Here is a 27,981-nt window from a genome sequence, read left to right on the forward strand (position 1 = left end):
GGCTCAAATGTGTTGATCAAACACTCTGCTTGCATGTTAAGCTTTCCCGCTCTTCACCTGCTTCGAGGTGCCTTTGTTATTGCGCTTGTTATAAGACTGTAGTTTTCATTTGAACAGTGTATGTTCATCATCATCAATTTTTATTTATACACGAAATCGTATCATTTTACATGGTCTTCCTAGGTATCGTGTTTAAAACTAGACTAAAATACTAAGACTAAAAGACTAAGGAACTATTGACTATAATGTTAAAAATACAAAAACTTACATTATGAATAATAAGAGTTACAATGGGTCATGGTGTATTAGAAAAATCTTTCCCATGAATTGAAGTTTTAAAAACATTTAATCTAGGCAGTTTTCTAATCTCTGAGGGAATCTTGTTCCACAGAACAGATCCTCTGTAGTGTAGGCTCCTTTTTGCAGACTCAGTTTTGGGTCTGGGGACATAATAATTTAACTCAGAATTTCTAAGATTGTGTGAATGTACATTTGAGGTGTAGGTAAAGATTCGCCTCAGATACGATGGGGAAAGATTATTATGGATTTTATACATTGTCACAGTCAACTGTTTAAGTCTTGCATATTCTAGCCTTTCCCAGCCAAGCTCATCCAACAAAACACTTGAGCGAACGTCATAGTTAGAAAAGGTGAGAATTCTAGTAGCCCTATTCTGCAGCTTTTGAAGTTTGTCTGCTAGTCCCTTATTGATATTATCCCAAACGGCACCACAGTAATTAAAATATGGCATTACCAGTGCATTGTACATGTTCACTCTAGTATCAAATGGTATAAAATGACTTACACGCCTGAAGATAGCAATACCAGCGGATATTTTCTTTGAAATGGTATGAATGTGTGGGCGCCAGTTCAAAGATTCATCAATTTGAACTCCAAGGGATTTATGTTTAATTACTCTTTCTAAGGGTGTATTATTGACTTTGACTGTGAAGTCACTATTTATTTGGGATAACTTAAATTGGCTCCCTATAAGCATGTATTTAGTCTTCTTAACATTTAAAGTTAATTTGTTTGCTGACAGCCATGACTGGATTAAATTCATATCAGAATTCATTTTATGTTCAAGGACACATGGGTCTTCTGCAGATGTGGTAAGGGTAGTATCATCTGCATACATTCTGGGTTTTGAAAACAAATTACATGAAGGGAGATCATTAATATAAATAGTGAATAAGAGAGGGCCTAAAATAGACCCCTGTGGAATACCACATGTTATATTACAGAAATCAGATTGAACTCCATCAATGAACGTTTGTTGCTTTCGGTCAGATAGATAGGACTGGAACCGGTTAAGGGACTGAGAACTGACCCCATAGAGTTTAAGCTTTCCCAGAAGGATAGCATGATCCATGGTATCAAAAGCTTTTTTCAAGTCCAGGAATATCACACCATTTAAGAGACTGTCGTCAATATTCCATAGCCATTCATTCGTAGCCTCAAGTAAAGCTGTTTCAGTGGAAAACATAGGTCTGAAGCCAGATTGTGATTCAGTTAACAAGTTATTATTATTTTAATATTCATATAATTGATTAAAAACAACTCTTTCAATTAATTTACTTACCACAGGCAGAACTGAGATAGGTCTGTAGTTGTTAGGATCAGTCCTGAGGTCTTCTTTAAATATTGGCGAAACTCTAGCTCGTTTCCAAGCATTTGGAAATATTCCAGTGGTAACTGACTGATTTATTATAAAAGTTAGACTGCGAGTAACTATGGGCGACGCTTCTTTCTTGCATAAGCTTAAAAAGGCCAATTTATAACATAAACTTTCATCTGTTTTCCATAACGTAGATTTAACATGCAACTTTGATGTATCAATGTGCGGTTTCGAGCAAGGCAAAGATGACAAGTTTGACTGGACTCGTCACAATGGAAGCACTCCTTCTTCCGATACTGGACCTCCCTTTGATCACACAACTGGGACAGGTGAACTCTAAACTAATAATTCAGCAATAGCTAGTCTTACTATTAGCGAAAACAGTTACCTTGTATTACTCTTATTCGGCATCTTAACTTAATTAACTCTTTTTTTCTTGAAAACAATCTTTGGTCTTGAAAGTTGATACCCAACCAGTTTTTGCTACTTTGAAGTTTTTGGCGGGGACACGAAGCGAAGCGAAGGGCGAGCGTCAGTGCGTCCACTGCTAATAGAAATTGGAAAGCTTGGAAGAGATTTTTGGAAACAGTTTAGGCATATTACTTTCCTTTCTCAAATAAAACTGAACTGTCGTCTTGTACTGTTTCTATTTAATTTTTATTCATATTTTCATTCATAATATGCCAGTCAAGAATTTTGTAGTGATGCTACGTTTTTACCATAATTCGTGCCCTGAATACCTCAAACCACTTGAATGAAGTTTGATGTGTCTGTTCTAACACTTTCTCTATCTTCGCAGAAAAATCTCGTCTACGTCGTATAAAAGATTTCTCGTTTCTTCTACCTACAGACACGTAGTTTTTAGAGCCCGGCCTAGATCGCCTTTTTTTTAAGGTTGTTATAACCTTTTTAAGTTTGTAGTGATGTACCGCACATTTCTCCGTCAATGCACCGCACAGCACCTGAACACGTACCGCACAGTTTATGTAGACTAAAGAACTATAGCTATTAGAAGCGAAAAAGGTTAAATGAGTTATTTGCTGCCCTGATCTGTCCTCGAAGGAAAAAAAAGCAGTACCTTCAAATAAAATTCCTATCAGATATTGTGATGACTAATATAATTACACATATGCACTGTTCGTTTGGGCCAAAGAAAACATTAGCTTAATATACATTTTGTAAGACAAAAGTCGGCTCGATATTCTTCAAAAGGTCTTTCCTTTATTCTGAGACAGAAATAATTTGTCTGTGGCTAGACGCTCTGATCTACACAGAGAGGACAAAAGCAGCAAAAGTTGCATAGGTGTAGCTTAGGGTATGTTAGTCAATATCACGATCAGTGCCCGCAACCTACCTTTTATTGATTTGCAGCAATTGCTCAATGAAGGTCTCCAACAACCTTTCGTGATGGGTGCCCTGTGTTGAAAATTAAATCCTTTGATTTTTGTGCCTAAAAGGAAGCAAAATTAAAACAGTATAATGGATTGATTATAAATTTCATATAGATAATCAACTTATCGATTTCGTTTCTGCAGGAATATACTTACCTATAGACACACGAATTTCTTGTTCAGGAAATTTTACAGTATCTTTAATGTTTACTTTAGACTGAGAAAGCCCTTCATGACCCTTTCAGTCTTAGAAGGCATACAGATTTAAGCAAACTAAATCTCTCTCTTGCATGTCAAAATGTTCGATACGATGATTTGCCAATTTCGACTGACTTACAATAGTGAAACCTGGGGTGTATACACCAAACCTGGATTTAAGGCGTGGGACAGCTCACACAAACACTCACCATTTTACATTACTGTTTAAAGTTTACGGTCATGCAAATAAAGCTAATTGTTGTTCTTGTTACCTTCTTAAAGGTTATTACATGTACATAGAAGCATCCAGTCCACGACAACTAGGTGATTTCATGAATGCAAAATTGTACAGTCCTCCGCTGAAATTCCAAGGGAACGCGTGCCTTAAATTCTATTACCATATGTCGGGTGTAACCATTGAAAGCTTGAGAGTTACAATAAATGGGAAACTGGTATTCTATGAGAGTGGCAATAGAGGAGACATGTGGAGAAAAGCCACCATAGATGCGTCATCTATTCTGGGATTGCATAGGGTAAGCGTTATTTTTGCCTCTCTAGCGTCTAAACCTTAATGAGATCATCAAAGATGACGTTGTTCCTTAAAGGCACTGTGATCGATAGTTGAAGCCCAAAAACAAAACTACAGTGACTAAAAAAAAAACTAAACGAAAAGGAAGAAAAAAAAAAAAAAAGAAGAGAAACAGAAAAACAGTATCCGCCCGGAATCGAACTCGGGACCTTGTACCCGCCGGGTAGTTTCATTACATGCACCGCGCCAAGTGGAAACATACTATAAAGGTGGCGATAATATTTTATTTAAAGCCTTTCTCCTAAAACTTCCGCGGGGCGGAAGGGCGCCCTGTATAAAATTAATCGAGCCCTAGTAAGCACGAATTCAAAGACATTTTTCAGGAGAATGACTGTTTATGTCTAAAAAGACCTTAGGCGACAGGGCTTTCCAAGTGCCTGCAACGACTCTATGGAACAAACTTCCAAGTGCATTAGAGCGGTTTTCACCTGACTGTCGTAAAACCAAAACCAAAGTAAATACACTAGCCAACCAAAGGGCGTAGTAAAACCAAAACCAATCCAATTCCTCAATTACTTTCGACAGTCAAGTGAAAACCGCTCTAAGGATGGAAACAAGCTTAAGGCCTTTTAAAGCCAAACTAAAAACTTTACTTTTTAAAGAAGCCCATGATTTATAGATTTAGGACTATGAATGACTTGTCGATTAACGTTTTTAAGATGATTTCAATTTCTTAGTTTCAATACATTTTTTAATCGAATCTTATAATTGCCTTTTTAATTGTGTATATAGAGAGATTTAAACTAAATTTTTAGGGGTTTTTTTAGGAAATTTTACCTATAATTTTTCATTTATTTTAATTTATTTTTTTTTCATTTTTTGTTGTTGTTAGTGCTTATTAGATCATATATTTGAATGCTATTTTGCGCCTAATAAATAATAAATTACTATTATTATTATTATTATTATTATTATTATTATTATTATTATTATGTCTTGACGGTAACAAACCCAGCTTAAACGCATTTCATTGCATCGCATACGGAGGCTCGTCTGCGAGCAAAACATGCGTTTTGTTACCTCGATTTTCGCTCATATCTTCAGGCTAATGATCCAAATCGCTTCCATTTGCTCTTACAAGTACTTTTACATTCGAAATTCATGACAAAAAGCACTAAGACACTCTTCGCCTGAAACACAAAATGCTCCGCGGCGACACACACTAGATGACGTCAAGGCGGACACCAAGCGATATACAGATTCATATAGAAATATGGGGCGTCCATTACAGCTGGCTAAGACCGCGCGCTGCGCCCGCGACGAGATTATAAACTCTCTTCGCGAGGAATAATAATGATAATAATGATTAAACTTATAGATGTATCGGTACCATCTGACCGAAACACCTTGACGAAAGTTATTGTAAAACTCTCAAATACAAAGATCTAGAGATTAAAACCAACGAGAATATGGGGAAAGAAGATAGAGACTGTGTCGGTTATTGTTGGTGCGCTGGGACTTATTAGTTAGGGAAAGGACCAGAATTTAGGAAAGATCCCTGGAGCCAGTAACATTAATGAGCTTCAAAAGATCATCATCCTAGGAAAGGCGCACATACTGAGAAGGTTTCTGTCCAACAAATAAAAAACTCCCCTGGTACCTCAGGACCAAGGATTGGCCCTAGTTCTAGGAGAGTGTAGGAAGCAATTAATAGTACTGAAAACGTTTATTATAATAAATAAATGATAATAATAATAACTAATAATAATAATAGTAACAACAGTTATTTCTATAGCGTCATTTCCATTGCTGCTAATGGCGCTTTACAACAACAATTACTTTAAAAAAATACATTGTTTTAAAATTGAAAATTAAGCTTAGAGTTAAAATTTACAATAACTTTAAAATGAATAAAGGATCATGAACAAAATCAAATGCAAATCAAATACAAACGTAGGAAATATGTTACTTGGATGATTATAAATTAAAAGCCTTCTTGAAAAGATAACTTTTAACTAAATGTTTAAAGTCATTAAGACTACTGCAGCACCTTTTACATTCTGAGGCAACTCGCTCCATAGAGTAGGGGCTGCGGATGCCGAGAGAGCTCTGTAGTAGCCATACGTTCTTAAAAAATGGGACATATCAACGATACGATTACTATTAGAGGATCCCAGGTTCGTACACGTTGCGTATGCTGCTTAACTAATTCGGAGAGTTAAGTTGGAGCAAAAGGTTATTCAGCTCCTTAAAAGTTATTAATAATATCCTTATTATAACACGTTTTCAGTTCAACTGGTAGCCAGAGGAGCCCATCTAAAATAGTGGCGATGTGTTATCTTTTACCTGTCAAGGTGACAACCCTTGCTGCTGCATTCTAAACTGACCGAGGGAATTGCATAAGTCTAACCTTGATGCTAAAAAGGGTATCTGTAAAACCAGGACGAGGCCCGGAACAGTCCCCGGAACACCCCGGGACACCCCCTGAACACCCTCAGGACACCCCGGAATACCCTGGAACACCCCCCTGAAGGAACGGACCCTTAATTACAAAAATTAGGTTAAAAGAAATATATAACCAACAAAACCCCTAAAATATCATCAACGAATCAATAAATAACTTTCATCTGTCACTGGAAAATGGAAATTGGGCCAGATTGACGAACGACTTCTGCATGAAGATTTTAAGAAAGTAGTCCGTTGCCTTTAAACGAATACTTACTAACCTTTTTGTCTGAAATATAGCTAAAAGAGCCCCTACTGAAGTCAAGGAGAAAAAATAAACCAAAAATAAAATATCTTGCCAATTTGATGTCTACCGTGTTCGAGGAGTATCACTTAGGCCCGGTTCAGACGCCGATCTTTTCATGAGCCGAACCTGATACATTGAATTAAGTACATGAAAAGTTCGGCGTCTGAATCAGTTAGCAACGCCTATTTCAATTAAGAACGGCTCAGCCGTTCTTCACGCCTAGCCCGGCCGGGAATTCGACTGGTGAACGACTTTGGAACGGTTTTAATTTGATCCAGACGCCGAGCTTTTCACGTACTTTGCAAACAGTTTGACGAAAATGAACATTTTTCTCCTTTTGAATTTAGTTCGGCTGGAATTAAGATCGGCGTCTGAATCAATTCAGACGGTCTAAATAGTTTGGGTAGGCCTTAATTCGAATAAGGTTTGGCTCATGAAAAGTTCGGCGTGTGAACCGGGCCTTATAAAATTCACTTATTTTGATTCTAAGGACTTGTCTTGTTTTCTTTTACCTTGGTATTTTGTCTTTGATTAGAAAGATAAATACTCTTGGGTTAGTGTTTTATTTTGATGTTTCAGCTAATGTTTGTTTTTTTCTTTCGAGCGGTAGATAATATATTGCATGGAGATTTCTTTGTTCTGTAGGCAGTGTTTCCAGGAAGGGGGCACTCCCTTATTTTGCCTTGACGGTAAGCTGCCCCTGAGCAGGGCATGGTTTTCAGGGTGTTGGACCCGAATCCTTTACAAGAATGTGAAGGTTAGATATAAGAGGTCTACATTTTTTATACCAACAATTTTTGACCAAAAAAAACCAATCACATTAGATATTAGTTTGAAAAAAATTCTTACTTCTGTATGTGAAAACGAAACGAATTAGGGCCCTAATTGCTGGTTTTCAGTGTCACGCCGTTCAAAATAGATCAAAATAAAAATCAAAACCGTTGAATAGATAAAGTCCAGAATCTGGGAAATGAAAGGAGGTAAATATGCAAAGACCCTCGCCAAGATTCAGATCAGAGGAATATTTCGTATACGAGATATCCGAAGAAATGTTTTACTCAAATTTATAGAGATTTGTATGGAGACGTCATGCTGGCGGTCATCTGGATAGGCTCCAACATGGCGGACGGAAACCAACAGAAACATCTGTTACCGAGTTTTGCTATAAAAGCGGGAATTCATTCTTCGAGAAACTCATAAACATTAAAGTAATACTTTTTCTAATACGTGATTTGTTTAGATAGCAAAATTCCCTGAAATAAGTCATTTTTTTAACCTACATGGCAGCCTTCTTAGCCGTCATGTAAATGCCGCGTCACGCAAAAGCTTAGAAATTCAAGCGTACTCTATCACAAAACCAAGAACCCTTTTGAAGCGAAAATTTGTATGAAAATTAGTTTTCAGTCGCTCTAATACATCGTCAAAGTAAAATCTCGGTAGGATCGATAGTTTTATAGTTTGAAATTTAGTGACGTCATGTGAAAACCAGCTACATATGGTCTCTTTTCTTTGGCAGGGTCTGGGTTTGAAGGCCTCGGCGGCAAAAATTCACCCAAACTTTCCTTGAGTTCACCCCTCAGGTATGATGTTTTTCTTGAGATTAGTGAGCCTTTGGACTGAAGCGCGATGTCCTGTAGTCCCTACAGTTGGAATAAATACTTTAGCTTAACATTTACGCGACTGCTCTGATGGTTGTTGAGGCAGCTTCCTCGGAACACACCCTCTCTGTCTCGTTCGGCCATGATATATGCGTCTGAGTGTCCTGGCCGTCAGTATTGCTGACCACCCACTACTGAAGCTGTCACGTGGGTAATATCCAGATATATCTCATTTTGAAAATCAAAACGCCATTTGAGAAATCATGCGCGATAAATTTTGGAAATCAAAGATTACCGGAGAATTTAAAATGCAACACCTAAAACAAAAAAGACAAAATATCAAAATTAAAGAAAACGAAACAAGAATCAAAACGAATGAATTTTATAAGTGATACTCTTCGAACACGGTAGACATCAAATTGGGTAGAAGATATTTAGTGAAAATATTGTTAATCCCTCATGGGCCATCCGCTTGGGTCTAATATACGACTCTTTTATTTTATTTTTTTGCTTAACTTTATTCAATAAGGGTTCTTTCAGCTGTATTTCAGACAAAAACTAGTAAATATTCGTATAAAGGCAACGGACTACTTTCTTAAAATCTTGATAGGTCATTAAGTAGCGTGAATTCGTCAATCTCAGCTGACCAGGAGCCTGATCTGAGTTCTGACCCACTCTCCGTTTTCCAGTTACAGATGAGAGATGTTTATTGATTCATTGATGACATGTTAGGGGTTTTTTTGGTTTTGTAATTTTTTTGGCCTAATTTTTGTAATTAAGGGTGACAGGTCCGGTCCGTCAGGGGACGTTTCGGGGTTTTCCGGGGTGTCTTGAGGGTGTTCCGGGGGTGTTGCGGGGTGTTGCGGGCCTGTTCCTGGGTTTACAGACACCCTCTTGATCTGTTGCAAAAGCACGCATTAAATTTCTGCGGTGTGAAAACTAATGTTGTATTTCCTTATGCGACTTATATTCCTTGAGTGATAAAATGCTGATTTAGCCACCACGGTAACGTAATCATTATTCATCGCCTGGGGGGGTGGGTCGAAGGAATTTGGACTTACCAAGGTAAAATATAGATAATCCCACTTTAAATGTCATTTCACTGAAGTGATCCCCCATAACCCTTGATAACTCTCATTATCCACCCATATTCACCTTTTGACGTGATTATTTACTGTCTGTTTGTTTGTTCTTTGTTTTTCTTTTTGGGGGGGGGGGGGGGTGGGGCGCAAAAGAAAATCATGATAAAGCCAAGAAGAAAGAAGGAAAATATGAGGAACGTTCGAAAAACCAATGGCAGGAGGATCCTGAGGAACGACTCATGCAGAGCGCTAGCGGACGTCACCTCTTAGGAAACTTGACTTCAATCGAAGTCGCGGAACAAATTTTCGGTTCAGTCGAGGAGAATGATAGAGGTACCCCTGTAGATAGCATATCAATGTTGTCTTTGCTACTAAGAAACTAGCAGGGATTTCGCACCTAAGCCCTTCACTGTGTCTACTAGAAAAAGGTATTTTTAGCACGACCTTAGAAAAAATCTAGAGCAATTAGCGACCGTTTTAAAGCCACCAAGTACAATGCTCAACTGCAGTTACTAGCAAGGGTTATATTTTGTGGTTGAAAAAGATGAAGAGGCTAAGAGGTAAACGAAAACATCGAATCGGATAATGAGGTGACGTACGCTTTGAAAAGGCAAATGTTGTCATAGAATCGGATGACAGTATTCACGAGGCAGATGAAGTCATCTAATCGGATACTAGGGCTCAAAAGAGGCAAATCAAGTCGTGGAATCGGATAATGAGGTTCAAGACACAAATGAAGAGTTCGAATGGGACAATGATTCTCAAGATGAGACAGATGAGGGGGTTGAATCGGATGTAGTCTACAGCTGATAAAGGGAGCCTATTCCTGAGAAGGCGATCACGCTATTACAGTGATTCAGTTATCAAGAGTTATTTTTCCTAATTCATAACTGACCTGCTATGTTCAACGTTGAATAATAGCTTTTGGTATTAGCACGTTATAAAGGGTAACAAGAGCCATAATGGGTAAATATAAAAGTGTTCGCACAAAACGTTATTCGCCATAATAACAGACTTGCTTTCTGACCTTTTTCCTAAACAAAGTGGTGTTGGAACAAATTGAGACTGCAAACACTATTATCTCCCCAGTTTTGGTCTCGAATTACAAATGATTCTCCCTAATGTTTTCCTAAAAATCCAGTACACCCCCCACCCCCCTTCATGTCATAAATAATGACTGGTCCCTTACTTTAGTCAGGAGCATTCTGTACTTTCTTGTTGAAAAAAAAAAGTTGACTTGACTCCTACCGTTTTTATATTGCGCCTTACTCAGTTAAATATACTAAGATTAAATACGTATAAAATGTCTATAAGTAATGTATCATTCGGCAAAATTCACTATTGTTTATTCAGTGTAATGAAATTGACCCTCTAAATGTAGAGGCAGATATCACTTAGCGTTTCTCAGGGGATCTGTATCGCTATAACACATTTCCTTATTATTATTTTTTTTAACTGTAATGAGGTCGCTGTGATTTCTTTTATAATAAATTTTTTAAACATCCCTGTTAACTTGACTGTCCATTTTTTTTTTAGGTTTTAAGGTCGGATAAAGACGAACCTTTCGGACTTATTACTCCATTGACATTATGTTTTTTACGTGATAGCTTGAAGTGACTGCGTTTCCTTCAACAATATCTGAAATCTTGTTTATTCACAAAAATATCTATTTTAAGACATGAATTAACCAGTGTTAGGAATACCTTTTTCTGTGTGTGTAATATGTAATCATTCTATTTTTTTTCTTTAATAATTTTCTATTTGTATTTATTTTTGTAATCTTTTTAATTTTGCTTTTTATTTTGTTTTGCTTTGTTTTCCTCAGTATGTACTGTGTACTAGTGTATTTAGCTTTCTACTGACGTTAACAAGTGTATTGTATCGATTATGTAATCTTATGTACCGTTTTTGGAATTACTAATAAAGTTAATTAATGATAAAAAGTATATATATACCTGGTTTTTTGAAAACCGGGCTACTAAAAAATGTCAGTCTCTCGCACTGATTGTTAATTTGATGGCCCTTGTTACTTGAAAAGTAAAATCTCACCTCAAAAAGAAATTATTGAATACATGAGCTTCCATTTGATAGAATCATCTGTCTTGAAAGTAACAAAAGTGAAGTTTTCCTCATTAATCTGGAAAATAAGGCATTTTAAGAAGCAATTTTTAGTGTCGGTGTCACCGATTGCAAAGCCAATTCCCCAGTTCACCCCATTTTTAATTGAAGCTGGTCTCCCAAAAACAATCTAAGCCAACACTGCTCAACAATACCAAGTCCTAAAACCAGCAGTTCAACTGCTTGCTGACTAGGAACATTATCAACAGAGTGGGTCATTGCCTGCATGCAAACAGCACAAACAAACTGCATAAGAGTGCAAAAACACATCAAACTTTACAACAACCCCACTCCCCTGGAATTTAACCAGGCTACCCCAAATGCATACCAGACGATAGCCCCTTGTCTGTGCAACAATATAGCACCCAGCCAGACACAACCCCTCCTTAATTTGAGGGAGACATTGAGCTTTGAAAGACAGGGGTAAGCCCAGGTACAAAACCCAGCGAATCTGCACTCTAGCACAAAGCATAGTCTTTACAACAACCCCACCCCCCTGGAATTTAACCAGGCTACCCCAAATGCATACCACATGATAGCCCCATATCTGTGCAACAACATGACATTTAGTTTGACGGAAGCCCCCCTCAAAAAATATTATCTGGGCCAACGGGGGCAACAGCCCGTCCCTACGGGACGGACTGTTGCCCCCCTCGTGCAAGTTTTCTGGAATTTGCACTGATTTCTGTCACTTCCAGGAAGTTATTTGAAGCCCATGGTTAAGAGGTGAGGGTGGTTAGTCCTGAAGAGCGAGATTGTTATTTTTACACTAAAAGTATCAGGGCTTTAAGCAAATTAAGTTTTGAAAGATTGCCTGCAATGTGCTGGACTTGACTTAAGATTTCAGGCAACCCGGTTTTCAAAACTCCAGCTAGATATATGTATTATGTTTTTAACAGGTGATATTTGAAGGCGTAGTTGGAAGCAGTCATCTTGACGCTGGTGACATAGCAATTGACGACTTCTCCTTGACAGCAGACACAGAAGCGTCTTGTGACGGTAAGAATTTTGACTGAAGGAGCACTGGGACGTTATTCGAAAAAATTAAAACGTCGCAACAAACAGAAATTTGCAAGGGTATGATGGAAGAAAAAAAGTTGAAGAAATGATGGAGTTTTGTCAAGAACAACACTTATGCTTGCATGGAATTTGTTTGCAGTTAATTCTAACAGTTATATATTCTACGAGAACGCACGGTAATTCAAGCAAGAGACCAAACTTTCTAATCATTTATCGGTGATACGAAACACCTTTAGGTGAAACCGTAGTTGACCTGATAAACGCACGGGGAGTTTATTTAATTTTAGGGGTCCAAAAAGGGGCGTTTAAAAGACAGGAAGCGTTTAAAAGAGAGAGAGCCGTTTATTCTCAAAAGTGCAATAATAAGTTCGAAAAAATAATATACTTTCGGCAAAAATATCAAGAGAGTTTTAGAATACCGGAATATCCACTCCATCAATTAATACGTCTAGGCCGTGTATAGAGACACATATCACTCTTTCAATTCAGAATCCTCGCTCAGGGTTATTGTGTTGCCATCGTTATAAGTCTATCCTTACTTTCAACTTGATATTGAACAAGATGAAGTACGCAAAGCATTGTTAATCAAGCAAGAAACTGAATGAATTGGATTATTTTTTTCCTTTTTGCTAATTCCTAGTATTTTGGAGTAATTCTTATAGGGGGCGTCTATTATTTTAGACAGGGGGCGTTTACTAGACAGGGGCGTCTAATACAACTTTAACGGCGTAGAGGGGGCGTTTATTCCTCACGAGGCGTGTGCTAACTTTTTATATTATTTTTTTACGCACAATGTAATGTCTAGCTTGTTTTAAATAATTATTTTCCTTTCTCTCTTTCTTTCATTTAGCCGAATTACCTAAAACATGTAGTGAAATAAAATACAACAACGCAAAAGCCCCAAGTGGCAATTATGTTATCGATCCCGATGGAGTTGGGGGCTACAAGTCTTTTGCTGTTCACTGCGACATGACAGACAAGAATGAAGTTGGCGTAACAGTTGTCGGTCACGACAGTGAAGGCAGAACTCTGGTTAACGGCTATGAAAGAAAAGGAAGCTACGTACGTGATGTCCATTACGAAGGGTCAGGGCTAACTAGCAACCCACAATTGTTTGGCCTTCTGAATGTCTCTGCACATTGTGAGCAATTTATCAAGTATGAATGCTATCACGCAGTCCTTCTGTATAATGGTAATCCATATAGCTGGTGGGTATCGCGTGACTCCAAGAAAATGACCTACTGGGGTGGAGCCAGCCCAGCTGACTCCTACAAGTGCGCATGCGGGGTGACCAATACATGTGCAGACAGCAGCGGTGGATGCAACTGTGATAAAAATGATAAAGCCTGGCGTGAGGACAGCGGTCTTCTAACTCAAAAGAGTGACCTGGACCTGCCAGTTTTACAGTTAAGATTTGGAGATACAGGAATTGATTATGAGAGAGGTTATCATACCCTTGGGAAACTCAAGTGTTACGGAATAGCTTCTGTGCATTGAAATTTAATACCAAAAAAAACACGAGTAAACGTGTTTGTTGTCAGTTGACTTGCACCCAGTGTGGGCGGGTTTGAGATCAGCCTCATCTCCAGAGATTTCCTAATCCTGAAGACAAGGTTGAGATCTGTTCTCATGCAGGGCTTCAGGAGCTTACACAAGGCTGATGACTTTTTAAAGGATTTTTAATTTAAAAAATTACCCTAATGTTAACGCAGCAAGAGATCGAAAGAGGTTGTTCCATATGTTTCATTTTCAATTATATATATTCTTCTTTGCATAGCAGGCTTTAGCTAATTTTAAAACAAAATGTAAGTAGTTTTCCATCTATGAACGTAGAGACTGCAGTTGCCTGAGAATTGGTTTTGACTGTTATTATTGCATTGCAATTGTAAACACATTAGCTGAAGCGTGTCATTAATTTTAATGATAGCGATTTTTATAAGTAATGGTATCAGAACTAAGTGGAGTACAATTCAGGGACTATCGGGCGAGTAATTTAAGGCCGATTTGAAATTACGAGCACGATTGAACCCTGCATTTTACGACAAGAATTCTTATTGCCAAAGAGCAGCCGTGAGCGAAAGTTCCAAAGCAGTTGTTCTCGAAGCGAAGTAACATAAGGTAGTGTAAGGTAACTTTTATGCCGTAATGCAGATAAGAGAATGCATTGTTTTCGAGTGTTGAAATCACAGGCGGCCCAAACTCACGTTACGAGGAAATGGAGTAAAGGAAATTACACACCATAGGTGACGACGCGTGACCTTTGTGCTGAACGAAGCGCCGGTGTCAAGTTACAAGGGACCGTTGAAAATAAGAGAAATAAAATACTGAGATCTGCGAACGCTAAATAACGTCTTGTGAAGGGAGTAACAGTGGTTATGCAATAAAGCCAAAAAATCCTGTAAGACAACAAGCAGACACCAAAACACAGTGGAATACATCACAGACAGGTAAGTCTTTTTTACTCATTTCATTGATGGAAAATTAGGTTTAACGTTATTAAGTGTTCGCCGATCTCAGTATTTTATTTCTCGTACAAAGTCTCTTATTTTCAACGGTCGCCTACTATAACGCGACACCGTCCGTCCAGCACAGGTCACGCGTCACCTATGGTATGTACTAAATTATCCATAACGTGAGTTTGGGCAGCCTGTGTTGAAATGTGAAATGTGAATTGATCTGATTTACTAAACCGAGGCCACTTGGTTCTAAACTAGGTTAAGCTAATCCAGCGCTACTGCCGATTTTCAATTCTGTTTTAAGACTTAATGATGAAGACTCCTGTAAATTCGTTCTCTCCTAAATCTTAACTCAGGGGCACCCAGCGTCAATTTTTGGAAAATATCTGTTCGGAAGACGATTTGAGATCCAGAATTTTCGGAACACTTGTCGTAAAATTGGTATAAAATTTTATAATTGCCCATTTTTAACGGATTTTTACCCTAAACACCTAGATTTTTCGGGAGCCTTTTTCTGGCTGCAATTTTCGAAAAGGTAAGTTTTGGTCCCTATAATTTTCGGATCACTAGAATTTCAGCTAGCAAACCGGAACAGATAAAAAATTTTTAGGGGATAAAAATTTTCCTATACCGTTTAAATACTAAAATACGTTCAACAATGCTATGTTTAAGTGGTTTTGAACTATAATCTCGTTGGTTGCCCCTGCTTAACTTAGGCTGCTCTTGTACGACTACGATTGCAACTAATTGCCAAATTCCACGTGTTATGGAGGACGTACACAGGCGACGACAATTGGAGAAGGACTCTTAATCCTCTTCAATACTAACAACCGTGCTAATTTTCTGGGCCCACTTCAGTCGAAGACCGATTAGCGCTAACCCAGGGTTAATTTCTAATCCGCGTTTCTTTTCCTTTTGTTCAAAAGCATTTAGCCTTGCTACAAGTCCACCTCATGAGTTTCTTAGCGAGCGGACCGAGCTTTATTTTAGGCCGCGAAGCGGCCAAGCAAGCGACGAAGTCACGAGAGGACAAAGGACTTTTTTGAAAGTCTAAAAAGCATTTTCCGGGATAGTTTCCTCAGTTTATTCTTTTTAGAGCTTTTTATTCTTTTTTGGGTTCGCTTAACCCACCTTTCAACAACCCCGCCCTGGTTAAGGAAAAAAAAAATTGGGAAAATGAAACTTTCCGTTGAGTCTATTTTCTTAGACTAGGCTGAATCCTTGAAGTTTCCCTAATACCATAAGACAGCCAAAATATAGTCATATGTGCATTGGCGGGTAATTAGGGCTGAGAAGTGGAAAATTACTCATTCAAAATAATAGTTTAAAGAGGTAAATATAGTTAAGGTGTTAGAGTTCCTTCTTAAAGCCATTAGCCCAGAAAAGCCTTTGCAAAACGTTATTTGGTCTTTCATCACACAGGGTGCCAGAGGTTTTTTTCCCATTGGAACCCACGAAAGCGAGTAGCCAAGCTGCGAGAAAAAAATTCTCTCTCGCCGACCAGGCTCCGGTTGTTCAAACGATGGATTGCGCTATCCACCGGATAAATCACTATCCAGTGGATAAGGATTAGGGAAACTGATTGCGTTATCCACTAGATAGAGATTTAACCAGTGGATAGCTTTATCCACGTTTTGAACAACTGGGCCAGCACTTTAGCACTTTGCACAAAGGAAAAATAGCGCCGCTAATTTTCCTTCGTCCCTTCCCATGAGACCCCGCGCGCGCCTTAACCTAATCCCCAATCTTCTCTCACCCCCAAAACACATAAATAGCGCTGGGTACGAGTCTGAGATATAACTATGACAAAGGACGGTTTGTTTGTTTGTTTGTTTTTTAATGACCCTGAGGCACCATCGCTTAACTGACGGACAAACAAAGGAGTACCGCGACGTTAATGACTTATCAGGTCATGCAGTTATTCATTGGTCAAACCATTTACATGGTTACAATATGAAATGAGAAATGCCAAAGTATAAAGCAAGTCAAGTGCGGAACAATGTTATTTTAGTCACAATGATAGCGTTACAGGTATTTCAGCCATTCTATATCTAATACGGATTTTGCAAAGCATTAAAACAATAGTTAAATATGTGATCCCTAGATTCTTATTTAAACCTCTCCCTTTATAATTTACACTACTGACAGTAATAAATACAATCGTTTACGAAAAATTCGCCTTGCACTAAAAACAACTTCGGTGAAATCCAACATAACGGTTGATCTTCAGCTATCTTCTCAGTTAGTGGCTAACTTTTAAGGCTCGTCATTCAGTTAAAACCTTAATCACTGTTAATAGCTGTACGTTAATAGCTCTATACTTCTTTGATCGCATACGCTAATTGCTGGAAATCCTACTCAGTCCAGCTCTTTTTTTCTGCGTGAAAGATTAGTCTATAAATAGCCTAGTAAAAATCTTAACACGTTATAACGGAGATTTACATTCCTGGATGATGGGCTCCTGATTAGATCTGGAGGGCCTTACTGTTACACTTTTTTTTTTTTTTTACAGTTAAAGCTCTTTTTATGTTTGTTATAATTCTTTCAGTATTTTCTTAGCTTAGTATCTAAGTCAATAAGTATGCATTTACTGTTTATACTCGTTCCGTCTTAAACTGTCCGATTGTTGGGGATGCTCCTTCTTCTCCATATCAATCAGCACTAGCTTCAGGTGGCACGTTGTAATACGGATGATATTCATTGTGTTTGTTTACATTCAAATACGGTGCATCCCTTTCCATTATCGCCTCCAGTTTTTCGATCAAACGGTAGAAACTGGGACGAATGTAAGGGTCTTCGTTCCAACAGTCAGTAATCAGCTCATATCTGTTATGAATGGAGAAAAAAAAGAACCATTCAACGCTTAGTAGAGCTCCAGTCAATTATTAGACAGTGTCAATAGACCTCTTTATAGCTTGTATGTTTTGGTTTCCCAGAAGAGGTCCCAGGGGAATTTGACCGTTAGACATGACCTGTATTGGGAAAACAACACATTCAAGCGAAAGAGGTCTATTGGAATGAAAGAAATTTTTTTAGTAGGATATATAGGCTTCTTAGCCTCATGAGTTTACAGGGAGGCTCCACAGTGAGGCCCAATCCTTTTTATACAGCATTTTTGACAGAACAGGTACCTCTTTCGTATACATTCCTTTCTTGCCTACCCTGAAAAATAGTACGACTTCTTTACTTTTTAAGCCATTAAGCCCTTAACATCAAGCATACAATACAGGTACATCTGTTTAAAATATCTTTTAAAGTAAATTACCGAAGTTACAAAATTTCCTACCATTTCAAACATTTTAGCTCGTGAAATTCCTCCCTTTCCATACTGACATGTGGCCTAAAAAGATACTCCTTTTGGGTGAAGATTCCACGTAAAGCCCATTAAAATGGGCTCTTGGAACGTTTGGGTTATCACGTGATTCCCCATTCCTTTATCCAGCCATTATTATGTAAAGCTCTGCCCCGAGGTCCAACCCCTTATCATTTTGAGCATCATTTTTGACAGAAAAGAACTTCAACTTTATCCCTTTTAATTGCTGAAAAATTCACTTCCTTTTAAATATGAATAAATAACAAATTAGAACATTTTCTCGACTTTTTCACAGCCAAAAAATCTTATCTGGTACTCTTAAGTCATTTTACAGACCGAAATGACAGATTTCCCTACCCTTTCATACACTTCGACTAGCAAAATTCCTACACCAGAAGACTGAGAGAGGTACCCCTTTTGGGGGGTGCCTCCCCAGTACAAGTAGTACTTCCCCCGGCCCCAGGAAAGAGATTAACCTAGTCACTAATAATAATGCCTTTATTGACCATAAAGCTAATGGACTGAGGGTTTCCTTTTTGTTTAAAGAGTGAGGATCCCATCAAAAGTTTTCCCCTGCCGTCCGTCTGGTCAGTATTTAATATGATCAAAGAAGGTGTTAAAATATTTGACGAATTCGTATGCTGCACCGTTCGGTGTGAAATGTAACTGAGCAGACGCACAGAAAAATCGAATCTGTTTGTTAAATCTAAGACCACTCTAATCAAGAAACGTACACGTCTTCGGAGCACATGTCAGGCTTTTCCATGCGATAACCAGTATCGAGCAGTCGATACAACTCTGAGTTGGTCAGCGTGGGGTATGGTACGCCTCCTGACGATTGCGAGAAAGAAAACAAATGATTACATATCAGCAACTGAATACATGCAATTTTCCATTATATAGATTTCTATTAAAGATGCCTCAGTCGATTGTCACTTCTGCTCATATAAACTCAATAAGGCCATTTTGCAAAAACGGTTGATTGAATGGAGGTCTGATATATTGCCAATGCAGTAAAATGTGTAATGAAAGAAGGCAGGGTGATAAACAATAAGGCTTCTCGTTTCCAGTCATCAAATGCTCGCAAATTTTTAAATTTGACATTATTAAAATATGTATTGTCACATACGGTTATCATCTAGGAGATCTACTCAGAGCACTTAATTAACACAGAGCCCTTAATTAAAACAGAGCCCAGATCAAACAAGAAAATTCAAACTTGCCGCAAATGAAGCATTATAAAACATTGTTTTCGCCCTTCCTGGTAGCAGTAACCTTGATAACAATCGTAACAGTTATAAGCCACATCCCACCATGGCAAAACGGGGAAGGTGGGTTAAGGCACGGTTCCCTTAATTCCCTTGGAGAGCTCAAAACTTTGCATTGTAAAACCATTATCCTGCGGGTCGTGTATGAGTTTTTCAACATTTTGACATCATTTCTACGGTCTATAAGAGTCATAGACCATGAAAAATGTTTTTTTGATTTGTCAGTCGTCACCTCAAATTTAACATAACAACTATAAACTACAAAATTACTGTCCACTCACCCAAGGTAGCCATTTCCCAAAGAACAACACCAAAAGACCAACTATGAGAAAAACCAAAGAGGTTATAAATATGTACAGATTCACGGCATTTAGATTGTTTACTGCCCACGAAGGAGCCCAAAAATGCGTGTACTCTTGAGTTTTGGATGTAATTGGACAACTGTTAAGGACTGGAAGGATCCGTTTTTAGCAGCTATATATTTCGACAGAGATGCCTTCAATACTATGATTCCATATTTGGGCAAACAATTTTCCGTGCTTCTAATTGGACGGCTAAAAACCCTAGCATGCTTATAAAAAAATAAGGGGATTTAGGTGCTTCAGAGTTATATGCTTCTGTAATTTTTGACGGCAACTACAATTTTGAGAAGTGATTCAGTAGAAAAGTTTCAGTAGTTCCCTTGTCAAGGGAGCGGGAAAACTCATCACTCACACATCACTTTTGGTCGTGTAAACCCCTTGATAAAGTGATTCTGGGGCCATCCACTTTACAGGAAGTTTTCTGGACTTCGCTGAGCAGTTCACATCTTCATAGATTTGTCTCATCAACCCAAAGTCTGACACTTTGATCTGGTTGTCATGGCCAACAAGAACATTACGGGCAGCAAGGTCTCTGTGAACAAGATTGTTTTCTGCGAGATGATTCTAATGACAAATAAGCAACGAAAAAACGATTAAAATGATCTCAAAACATAATAACGGGGGTACGCCGAACACTAAGTAGTTAAGTATAAATGAAAAGATACAAATGAAAAGTAAATATCGACACTGATCTGATCCAAATATTTACGTTTAGATGCATAACGAAACGAATTTAGCCAAAACTGGGTCGACCAAAAAGAAATTCCATATAAGCCATTTTAATGTACTCATATCTAGAAAAACAGCCAATATATTTATCCCATCTATTTCATGTTTATAAAATATGGACTTCTGAATTCTTCTTCCCAAGTTATACTCAGAATCAGAATCCCAGCAACATTATCCAGATCTAGAAAACAAAGATAATTACCATTCCTTTAGCTATTTGCCAGGCAAATGAAAACAGTTGTTTGGTAGAAAAGTTCTCCTCTACGTCACAAGAATCCTCGTCCGACTCCTCTAGGTTTTCAATTGAAAGTGGCATTGCAGAGGCTTGATTATTTCCTAGTGATGCCGATCGCCTGGTTAGAAGTTCTTTGTCAGTTACTTTGAATTCCTCATCCTAATTAAATTGATAAAAAAAAAAAAACTATCAAATTTTTGGTTTAGCCTGAAACAGCACAGCTTTCAAGTAATTACTTTCCTTGTTAGTAAATAAGTAACTAAAGGATAAAAATATAAAAATAACATAATTTTCTTAAGCCAGACAGGAGCCACGGAATATACAAGTATTATCTATTGAAAGCAACTTCAAATTGACCAGTTCAGAGCTAGATAAAATTTACTTTGGGTCCAGGGTACTGTTTTCAAGTCTAGGATGAAAATCCACGCCAACAGTTTGATGTTTACCCAGAAAGCCGCGGTCACCTGCTGATACACGTCCTACTGACTAAAAACAACAAACACACCATTTTACTAGACGATTCGTTATATCAACCATCGTCACAAGCCCGCAACTGAAAATAGCTCAAGAGAATGAAAACAAGACGCTGAAACGTAAATCCAAGATAGCACAGAAAAGGTACACCATCGACGAAACACATTAGTGGCACAGGAACACGAAGATCACGTTGTGTCCTTCTAACGTGAAACGTAAGCAAAATAAGGCGCCCTAGAGGCAAATTCTTCTTTATTAGTGAATAATTAATTATGGTGTTTTTGTTTTCGTCTTACATCTACTTCAGTGGAAGTCGATGGAATCACTTCAAGAAAGGCATCTTTGTTGCTTTGTTGCGGAGACACTGCAATGTCTTCTTGGTCTTGGTGTATAGACTGTTGATCCTCCTTAACTTCATACTCATCAGCCAAACTTTGCTAAATGATTAAAGAAAATGGCGATGACATTTACCCGTATAAAAAATGTAACGCTATTGCTGGTTTTCACTGTCACGCAATTAAAAATAAAAATCAAAACCGTTTAATAGATAAAGTCTAGAATCTGGGAAATGAAAGAAGGTAAATATACAAAGGCCCTCGCCAAGATTCAGGTCGGTGCAATTTTTCATGCGCGAGAAATTTTCGAGAATTTTTTTTACCTACATTGTTGGTGCCCATCCGGATGGTCACTAACCTGGCGGCCGGAAACCAACAGAAACATGTGTCACGGAGTTGTGCTACTGAAGGGTGAATTCATCTCTTGAGGAACTCAATTAACATTGACATTAATACAATGACCATTCAGATAGCAAAATCCCCCAACATAGTCAATTTTTCAGCCTTCATGGCAGCTCTCTTACCCTGGGTACCAGAGGCTTTTCTCTCGTACGGCTGAAATTTTCGGTGTTGGCCGAAGGCCGACAAACCGGAATCCGCGCTAGAAAAGTCTCTGGCACCCAGGGTACAGCTCTCTTGTCCGCCATGTAAATAGCCTACGAGGAAGCTCTCTAGGGTGCTCTGGCGGCTGGGCGGGAAAAGGAAAGAGAGCTTGCAGCTACGTCTCTGGAAAATGAATAAGTCGATGCGAAATGCTTATTGGCGTAGATGACATTAGTAATGATGCCATTACCCTTGGCACGTGTTTTTCCATGTTTGTTTACAATTGCGTTCGTTTCCGCTTCGCGCTGATTTGCGAAAATCTGACAGCTCAGTCAACGGGGAGCCACAGGCGAATTGGAGGTAGAATTCAAATTCCAGAGACGTAGTTGCAAGCAGGCTCCTTTCTTTTCCCGCCCCGCCCCCAGAGCGCCTCGGAGAGCTTGCTCGCAGTAGCTACCATTTAAATGCCGCGTTACACAAAAGCTTAGAAATTTAAGCGTACTGTATCACAAAACGAAGAACTTCTTTCGCAATGAAAATTTTTCTGAATATTGGTTTTTAGCGGCGCTAATAATTCATGAAAGTAAGAACTCAGGAGGATCGATAATTCTTTCCTTTATGTTTTTGATGACGTAATGTGTAAACCAGCAATATTTAAATGTGTGACGCAATCTCGTCTATAACTCAATAATGAAAACATGGAGTCAACTGAGGTTAGACAGACTACTGAGCTGATATTTCTATTTGTGACCCCAATTGCGATACGCTTGAAACCACATGCAAACCTTCATAAAATGTCACGCATAAATGATTCTCACTCTTGAGCTTGGGGTACCTATGCAAAAACGATGAAATTTCACGGGCACAAGAACAAGACTTCAGTACAAGAATTAAGAGGGCAAAAAAGTTTTAACGTTCGCAAACCAAAATGTTCCACTTCTTAGTCACGGTCGCTTGTAACGCGCTATTTTTCCACTTCAAGGTCACGTTTAACGTTACCCAACGAACGTACAGAAGAGGGATGTTATATCACACCCTTCGTTACGTGAGAAAAGGAAACTTGTAAGGCTTAGGCCCCGTCCACACGAATCCACATATTTTTGAAACCGCACGCTTTTTAATATGAATCGGCCTCCCATCTACACGAAAACGGTAAATCCGCTCACCGAGACCGCATTGAGACCCCTCTACAGAGTGGAATTTTTTGTTAATTCGTCGGGTTTGGCGAGTTCGTAAAGACGACTGAAACCGGATATTTTTAAATCAGCTACGTCATAACTCAGGTCCAGGCTTAAATGGGAACTTGAAAATTTAAAGTAGAGGCCAACAACCCTCTGTCTACTTTCGCTCCAGACGAATGAATCGGCCTTTACCTAGTTATTTCTCTTTGACATTCCCACTTGAGAAGTGTATGAAATGTTACCCTAAAGCACTGGAAGTGGGAAGGATATACGGCCAGTGAAATCACACCGCTGGCCCGAGTGCAGTTGCAATTGCAAACTGCAGTAGCGTATTCGTGTGGATGCGTGAATTTATGTTGACGCAAAAATGAAGTATTCGGTTTCGCCGATGCGTGAATTTATGTTGACGCAAAAATGAAGTATTCGGTTTCGCCGCATCCGGATTCGTGTGGTTGTGGCCTTAGACACTTCCTTCTTACATCAGACAGATCGTGAGTGGCCGAAGCCATGTCCTGTGCAACGTCATCCTGGCGCAATGAAGCCATTTCCATAGTCACTTGTGTCTTCTTTTCGTTTGCGTTAGTCGAAACTTTGCTTTCCCATCCTCCCTGTGCGTGAAGGGAAGACAGATTAATCCTCCCGTCCTTTCGATGAAAAGGTTTTTCAGGAAGAACATGACTAAAAGCGGTTGTTTCTTGCTGTTTCGGATGGGTGCAATCAGCAAATGACGTAATACAAAGATTGACAACAACACCATAAAACATCTTAAAGCAGTCATGCTTGTTGAGCCTCAATTTAAGTACCCAGAATCTCAGCAAAAACGGGACCGTGCCACTGGGAAGAAAGTTTTCCCCGGTTTTTGAAAGGTGCGCGAAAGTAATATTTAAATTAGGGACTGGTCATTATTTATCGCCTGGGGGGGAGGATTTGGGGCTAAACAAGGTGAAATTTACCCGATCCCCCCTTTGAATGTTACTTCACTGAAGTGGTCAGGCCCCGCTAATAACTTCTGATGTTTTTCGCGATTCCCCCCCCCCCGTCCCCTCCATGTCTTCATTTTCCAAGCAAATTTGAGTGGTCCCCCCTCTGAATCCTTCCAAAGTTTTCAGTGATCCCCCCTTTTGGGTTCTCAGTTACAACTGATGCCCCCTTTTGTTCTCCCAAAAATCAAGTGATCCCCCCTAAAATTGTCCGCCCCCCCCCCCCCCCCCCCACACACACACCCCCCTTGGCGATAAATAATGACCGTTCCCTTAGATCACAAAATATACATGTACATTCATTTTCTATAACTGCAAAGATTTATCGAATGCACGCGTGGGTGCTTCGATTGATCGTATTCTGGTATAGGCGTGACCCAGAAAGATTGCTCTAAGGACCTTTCATCGCCACCAGTAATAAAGCTACATTAACATACAACTGAAAATTCTTTACATCAGACAGATCATGGGTTGTGTTGTGGATGGGGTCAATGGCTCAGCAAGTGATTCCTAGAGTTTTTGCGTTAGATTATTTTGGAGCACGGTAAAATAGAATAATTTAAAGAAAGATATATCGAATTTTTCTTTCGCGGAAAATTGCTGCTTAATTCATAGCAAGCTTCCTCATTGTCTGCATGCCTTATCCTCGTTCAATATCATTAAATTTAAGGGGAAAAAAAGACGTTGTTAAGTATTTCTTTTCTACAAGATGGCCTTGAAAAGTCGACGCCACATCCTGTCGGACATTATCATTGCTTTCTTTTGATAACGATAAATAAATTTAAGAAAAATAAAATGAAATATTTAAGTATTTCCTTCATACATGATGGCCTTGAAGAGTGGACGCCAGGTACTGTCGGACCTCATCATTAATGCTTTTTTCTGACAACGAAGTCAATTCCATGTTCTTGTTCGTCTGCTGCTCCTGCTTTGTCCGATCTTTAGCAGGTTTACTTTCCTATGTAAAAAACAAAACAAAACAAAACAAAAACCGTAATTTATTGGTCCAGTACTGGCCATTTTCTCCGTTTAACCATTAACATTCTTTATTATAATATCAGTCGTGGAATCTTGTATTCTATCCGTTCAAGTATACCTCAAATTTCCACTCTGTTGCTACTTTATGCAATTGTCATTTAGAATTTCGGTGAATTAAAGACTAAAGATCAACAACAACCAGATGATCTACAGCTGCCAGGACAAAAAGATATAGGAGGATTTTAAAATCTAGGTAAAACGTACTTACTCTAAATAAATAAATTTGACGATTAACTCATGATTACGTTTTGTGGTATAAAAAACACTTGTGAAGGCACAACCACAACGACAAACCAGTGAGGGTCAGCCGGATCTTTAGTAGGCCTGATCAGTAAAATCTTCAATACCAAATTTAGTTTTGTAGTAAGCCTACTTGATCCCCAAACCTCTCTCTGATTTTTCGAAACGTCTTTATAGTTCACTAATTCTTTCATAAATAGGCGCTTCTCTGTTCCCGGATCATTAAATAAAGAGACAACTTTTGCATATTACACCTGACTAGCGCAATCCATGAAAAACTGATATCAGAAAATCAATTGTCAGCGCTATCGTTTTTAACTATTTTAACGATATTATCGATTGCCTCCCAGGTTCAAAATCCAATGATCTATTATTTTACAGCAAATTATATTAGCAATGTGCAGATGTTTTTTGTTTTAAATGACGATTTTCTCACATCTTTTTCATGTTTTATGGTCATGTTACTTCTCTTTCCATTTAGTTGCGGAGTTCATTATCTACTTTGTTTTGCATATTTACAGAGCGATTTAAATGATTCTTTCCAATATGCTTTTTGAAGAAGCAATTTAAGGGTCTTGCTAAAAAACTGTACACTGAACAGTATCCTCACCACTTGAACTATACATTGTAGGGTTCAACTTGAACAGTTTCCAGTGCAAGCAAGCTGAATCAGTTGCTTATGACTTTTTTTTATCCTGTCGATTGGCCGAAAATGTTTTGTTAGAATATTGAGTGTAATTTGTGAAATAAATTGGCGCTACAAATTTAACCGTCCATAGCCACATAAATAATGTACGTATGTTCGGAAACAACGTTCTTTGCTAATGTTAACCGAATTAAGTAAAAGCCGATTAAAATCGACAACTTCGATAAAAATCGATTAAAGTCGGTAATTATCGATTAGCAACAACTTTTTCCTCTATCGATTTTTATCGATTTTCAATTTAATTAATCGCTCTTTATCGAGAGTTATCCATCATTATCGATTATCGACTCTATCGATTGCACTAGTCAGGATTACACGAGAATATATAGTAGAAATGAACGTCATCTAAAATCTTTTAGCCCTCCTGGCTGACATGTTTCATACTTCGTCACCGAGATGATAAGAAGTCGACGCTGTGTCCTCGCTGGTATCTTGTAGTAATGGGGCTATTTCCATACTCGATTGAATTTTCTCCGCTTGCTTTATCTGTTTCTTAGCAAGTTTGCTGACCTGTGTGGAAATGAATAAATTAAGGAATCTAAGGGATATGCAAAAAGTCTTGCTAAGATTCAGGTCTGTGCGGGTTTTTCGTTTGCGAGGTATTCGGAGAAATGTGTTACCCAAATTTATAGAACTTGGTTTTGAAACGCCAGCCATGTTGGCGTCCCTCTGAGGAACACAGATATGGCGGCCGGAAACTAACAGAAACATTGCCATAAAGCGAGTACTCATCTCTAGAGAGCTCATAAACATTAAACTTAATACTTATTCAAAAAACAAGGACTGTTCAGGTAGCAAAATCTAAAAAAAAGATATGTCACTGTTTAAACTACAGTTACGTGACAACTTTTGTTGCCCATTATTGTCGCGTCACGCAATATATTAGAATACTCAAACGTGTTCTGTCACAAAATGAAAAACCCTTTCGAACTGAGACTTTGTAGAAATACACGTGTTCAGTTGCTCTAATAGTTCACTAAATTGAAACTCAGAAGGATAAATAATTCCTTATTTTGAATTATGATTACGTTACGTGCAAACCATTCAACAACAATCTACCCTGGGTACCAGAGGTTTTTCTCGCGTGCGGCGGGAATTTTCGGCCGTAGGCCGAAGCCACGAGCGGCGAAGCCGCGAGAAAAACCTCTGGCGCGGAGCGGTGCTTTTTACCGTCCCCGTTGACCTTTGCGCTTTTTTATCGGATTACATTTACACCAATCAGATTGAAAGTGTCCAACTGTGATCATGTGGGCCGGCACGTGAAGAAGTGATCAAAGACCCACATTATCCTTAGCAAAACAAGTTCGAGTTTAAAATTCATTGCTTTAAGAGCAATCATGACTGGGTCACATCGCAGTTCTCCATAGTTGATTTAGCTTCAGTTTAAGCTGCAATCCATTCTTCGAGATCTGGATCTGAAAATCACTATCCGTGAGAATTTAACATCTTGCTAAAAACGCTAACGAGCTGGTCCCAGCGTGACAAAACATTGCAGGAAACCGTCACTTTCACGGACAAAAAGAAAATCGCTTATAATTATTCAGATCCAGGAGGCACTTTGGAGAAATTAAACAACCTAAAACCCTTATTTAGCCGCATTGAAGAGCTTAACATTTCAAAAGAGGTCAAAGAAAATGCTCTTGCATCAGAAGGCAAATCATATGCCGACCAGACACAATAACCGCAGAAAATCAATATGCATGTCACGACCTCTCAGTATGAAACAATCGGCAAAAATCAAATTTGCTCAGTCAAAACGTTTTTCTCCAGAGCATAATCTACCCATCACGGAAAAAATTCATTGGAACAAGCAGC

The 27,981-nt window shown here is 38.6% G+C and overlaps 3 protein-coding genes across 3 annotated transcripts in view; 1 reads left to right on the plus strand and 2 right to left on the minus strand.

The window, feature by feature from the left end:
• LOC140949438 (protein O-mannosyl-transferase TMTC4-like) overlaps positions 1-27,981 on the minus strand; it is a 222,456-nt gene that overhangs the window by 82,007 nt on the left and 112,468 nt on the right. The gene's annotated exons all lie outside the window — the stretch shown is intronic.
• LOC140950684 (neurexin-4-like) lies at positions 13,174-13,803 on the plus strand. The gene has a single exon (XM_073399930.1). The coding sequence runs from the start codon at positions 13,276-13,278 to the stop codon at positions 13,801-13,803; it is 528 nt and encodes a 175-aa protein (XP_073256031.1). The 5' UTR covers positions 13,174-13,275.
• Positions 16,808-26,658, minus strand: LOC140949929 (fibroblast growth factor receptor 2-like). Its single transcript, XM_073399083.1, has 8 exons — positions 26,551-26,658; positions 25,006-25,140; positions 21,440-21,580; positions 20,637-20,828; positions 20,058-20,269; positions 19,625-19,665; positions 18,810-18,906; positions 16,808-17,588 (listed from the first exon to the last, which is right to left on the minus strand). Exons 1-8 carry the CDS (start codon positions 26,620-26,622, stop codon positions 17,414-17,416), a joined length of 1,065 nt encoding a protein of 354 aa, XP_073255184.1. The 5' UTR covers positions 26,623-26,658; the 3' UTR covers positions 16,808-17,413.

This window comes from Porites lutea, chromosome 10, assembly GCF_958299795.1.
Source record: "Porites lutea chromosome 10, jaPorLute2.1, whole genome shotgun sequence".
Taxonomy (NCBI): Eukaryota; Metazoa; Cnidaria; class Anthozoa; order Scleractinia; family Poritidae; genus Porites; species Porites lutea.

What these genes read in the sequence shown, in the direction of transcription:
- LOC140949929 (XM_073399083.1), bottom strand. Translation starts at nt 26,622, where the DNA reads ATGGAAATAGCCCCATTACTACAAGATACCAGCGAGGACACAGCGTCG. An exon ending in CCACTCTTCAAGGCCATCAT is followed by an intron (nt 21,581 to 25,005) that starts GTATGAAGGAAA and finishes TTAATCATTTAG; the next exon opens with CAAAGTTTGGCTGATGAGTA. An exon ending in GGCAAATAGCTAAAGGAATG is followed by an intron (nt 20,270 to 20,636) that starts GTAATTATCTTT and finishes ATTTGTCATTAG; the next exon opens with AATCATCTCGCAGAAAACAA.
- LOC140950684 (XM_073399930.1), top strand. Translation starts at nt 13,276, where the DNA reads ATGACAGACAAGAATGAAGTTGGCGTAACAGTTGTCGGTCACGACAGT.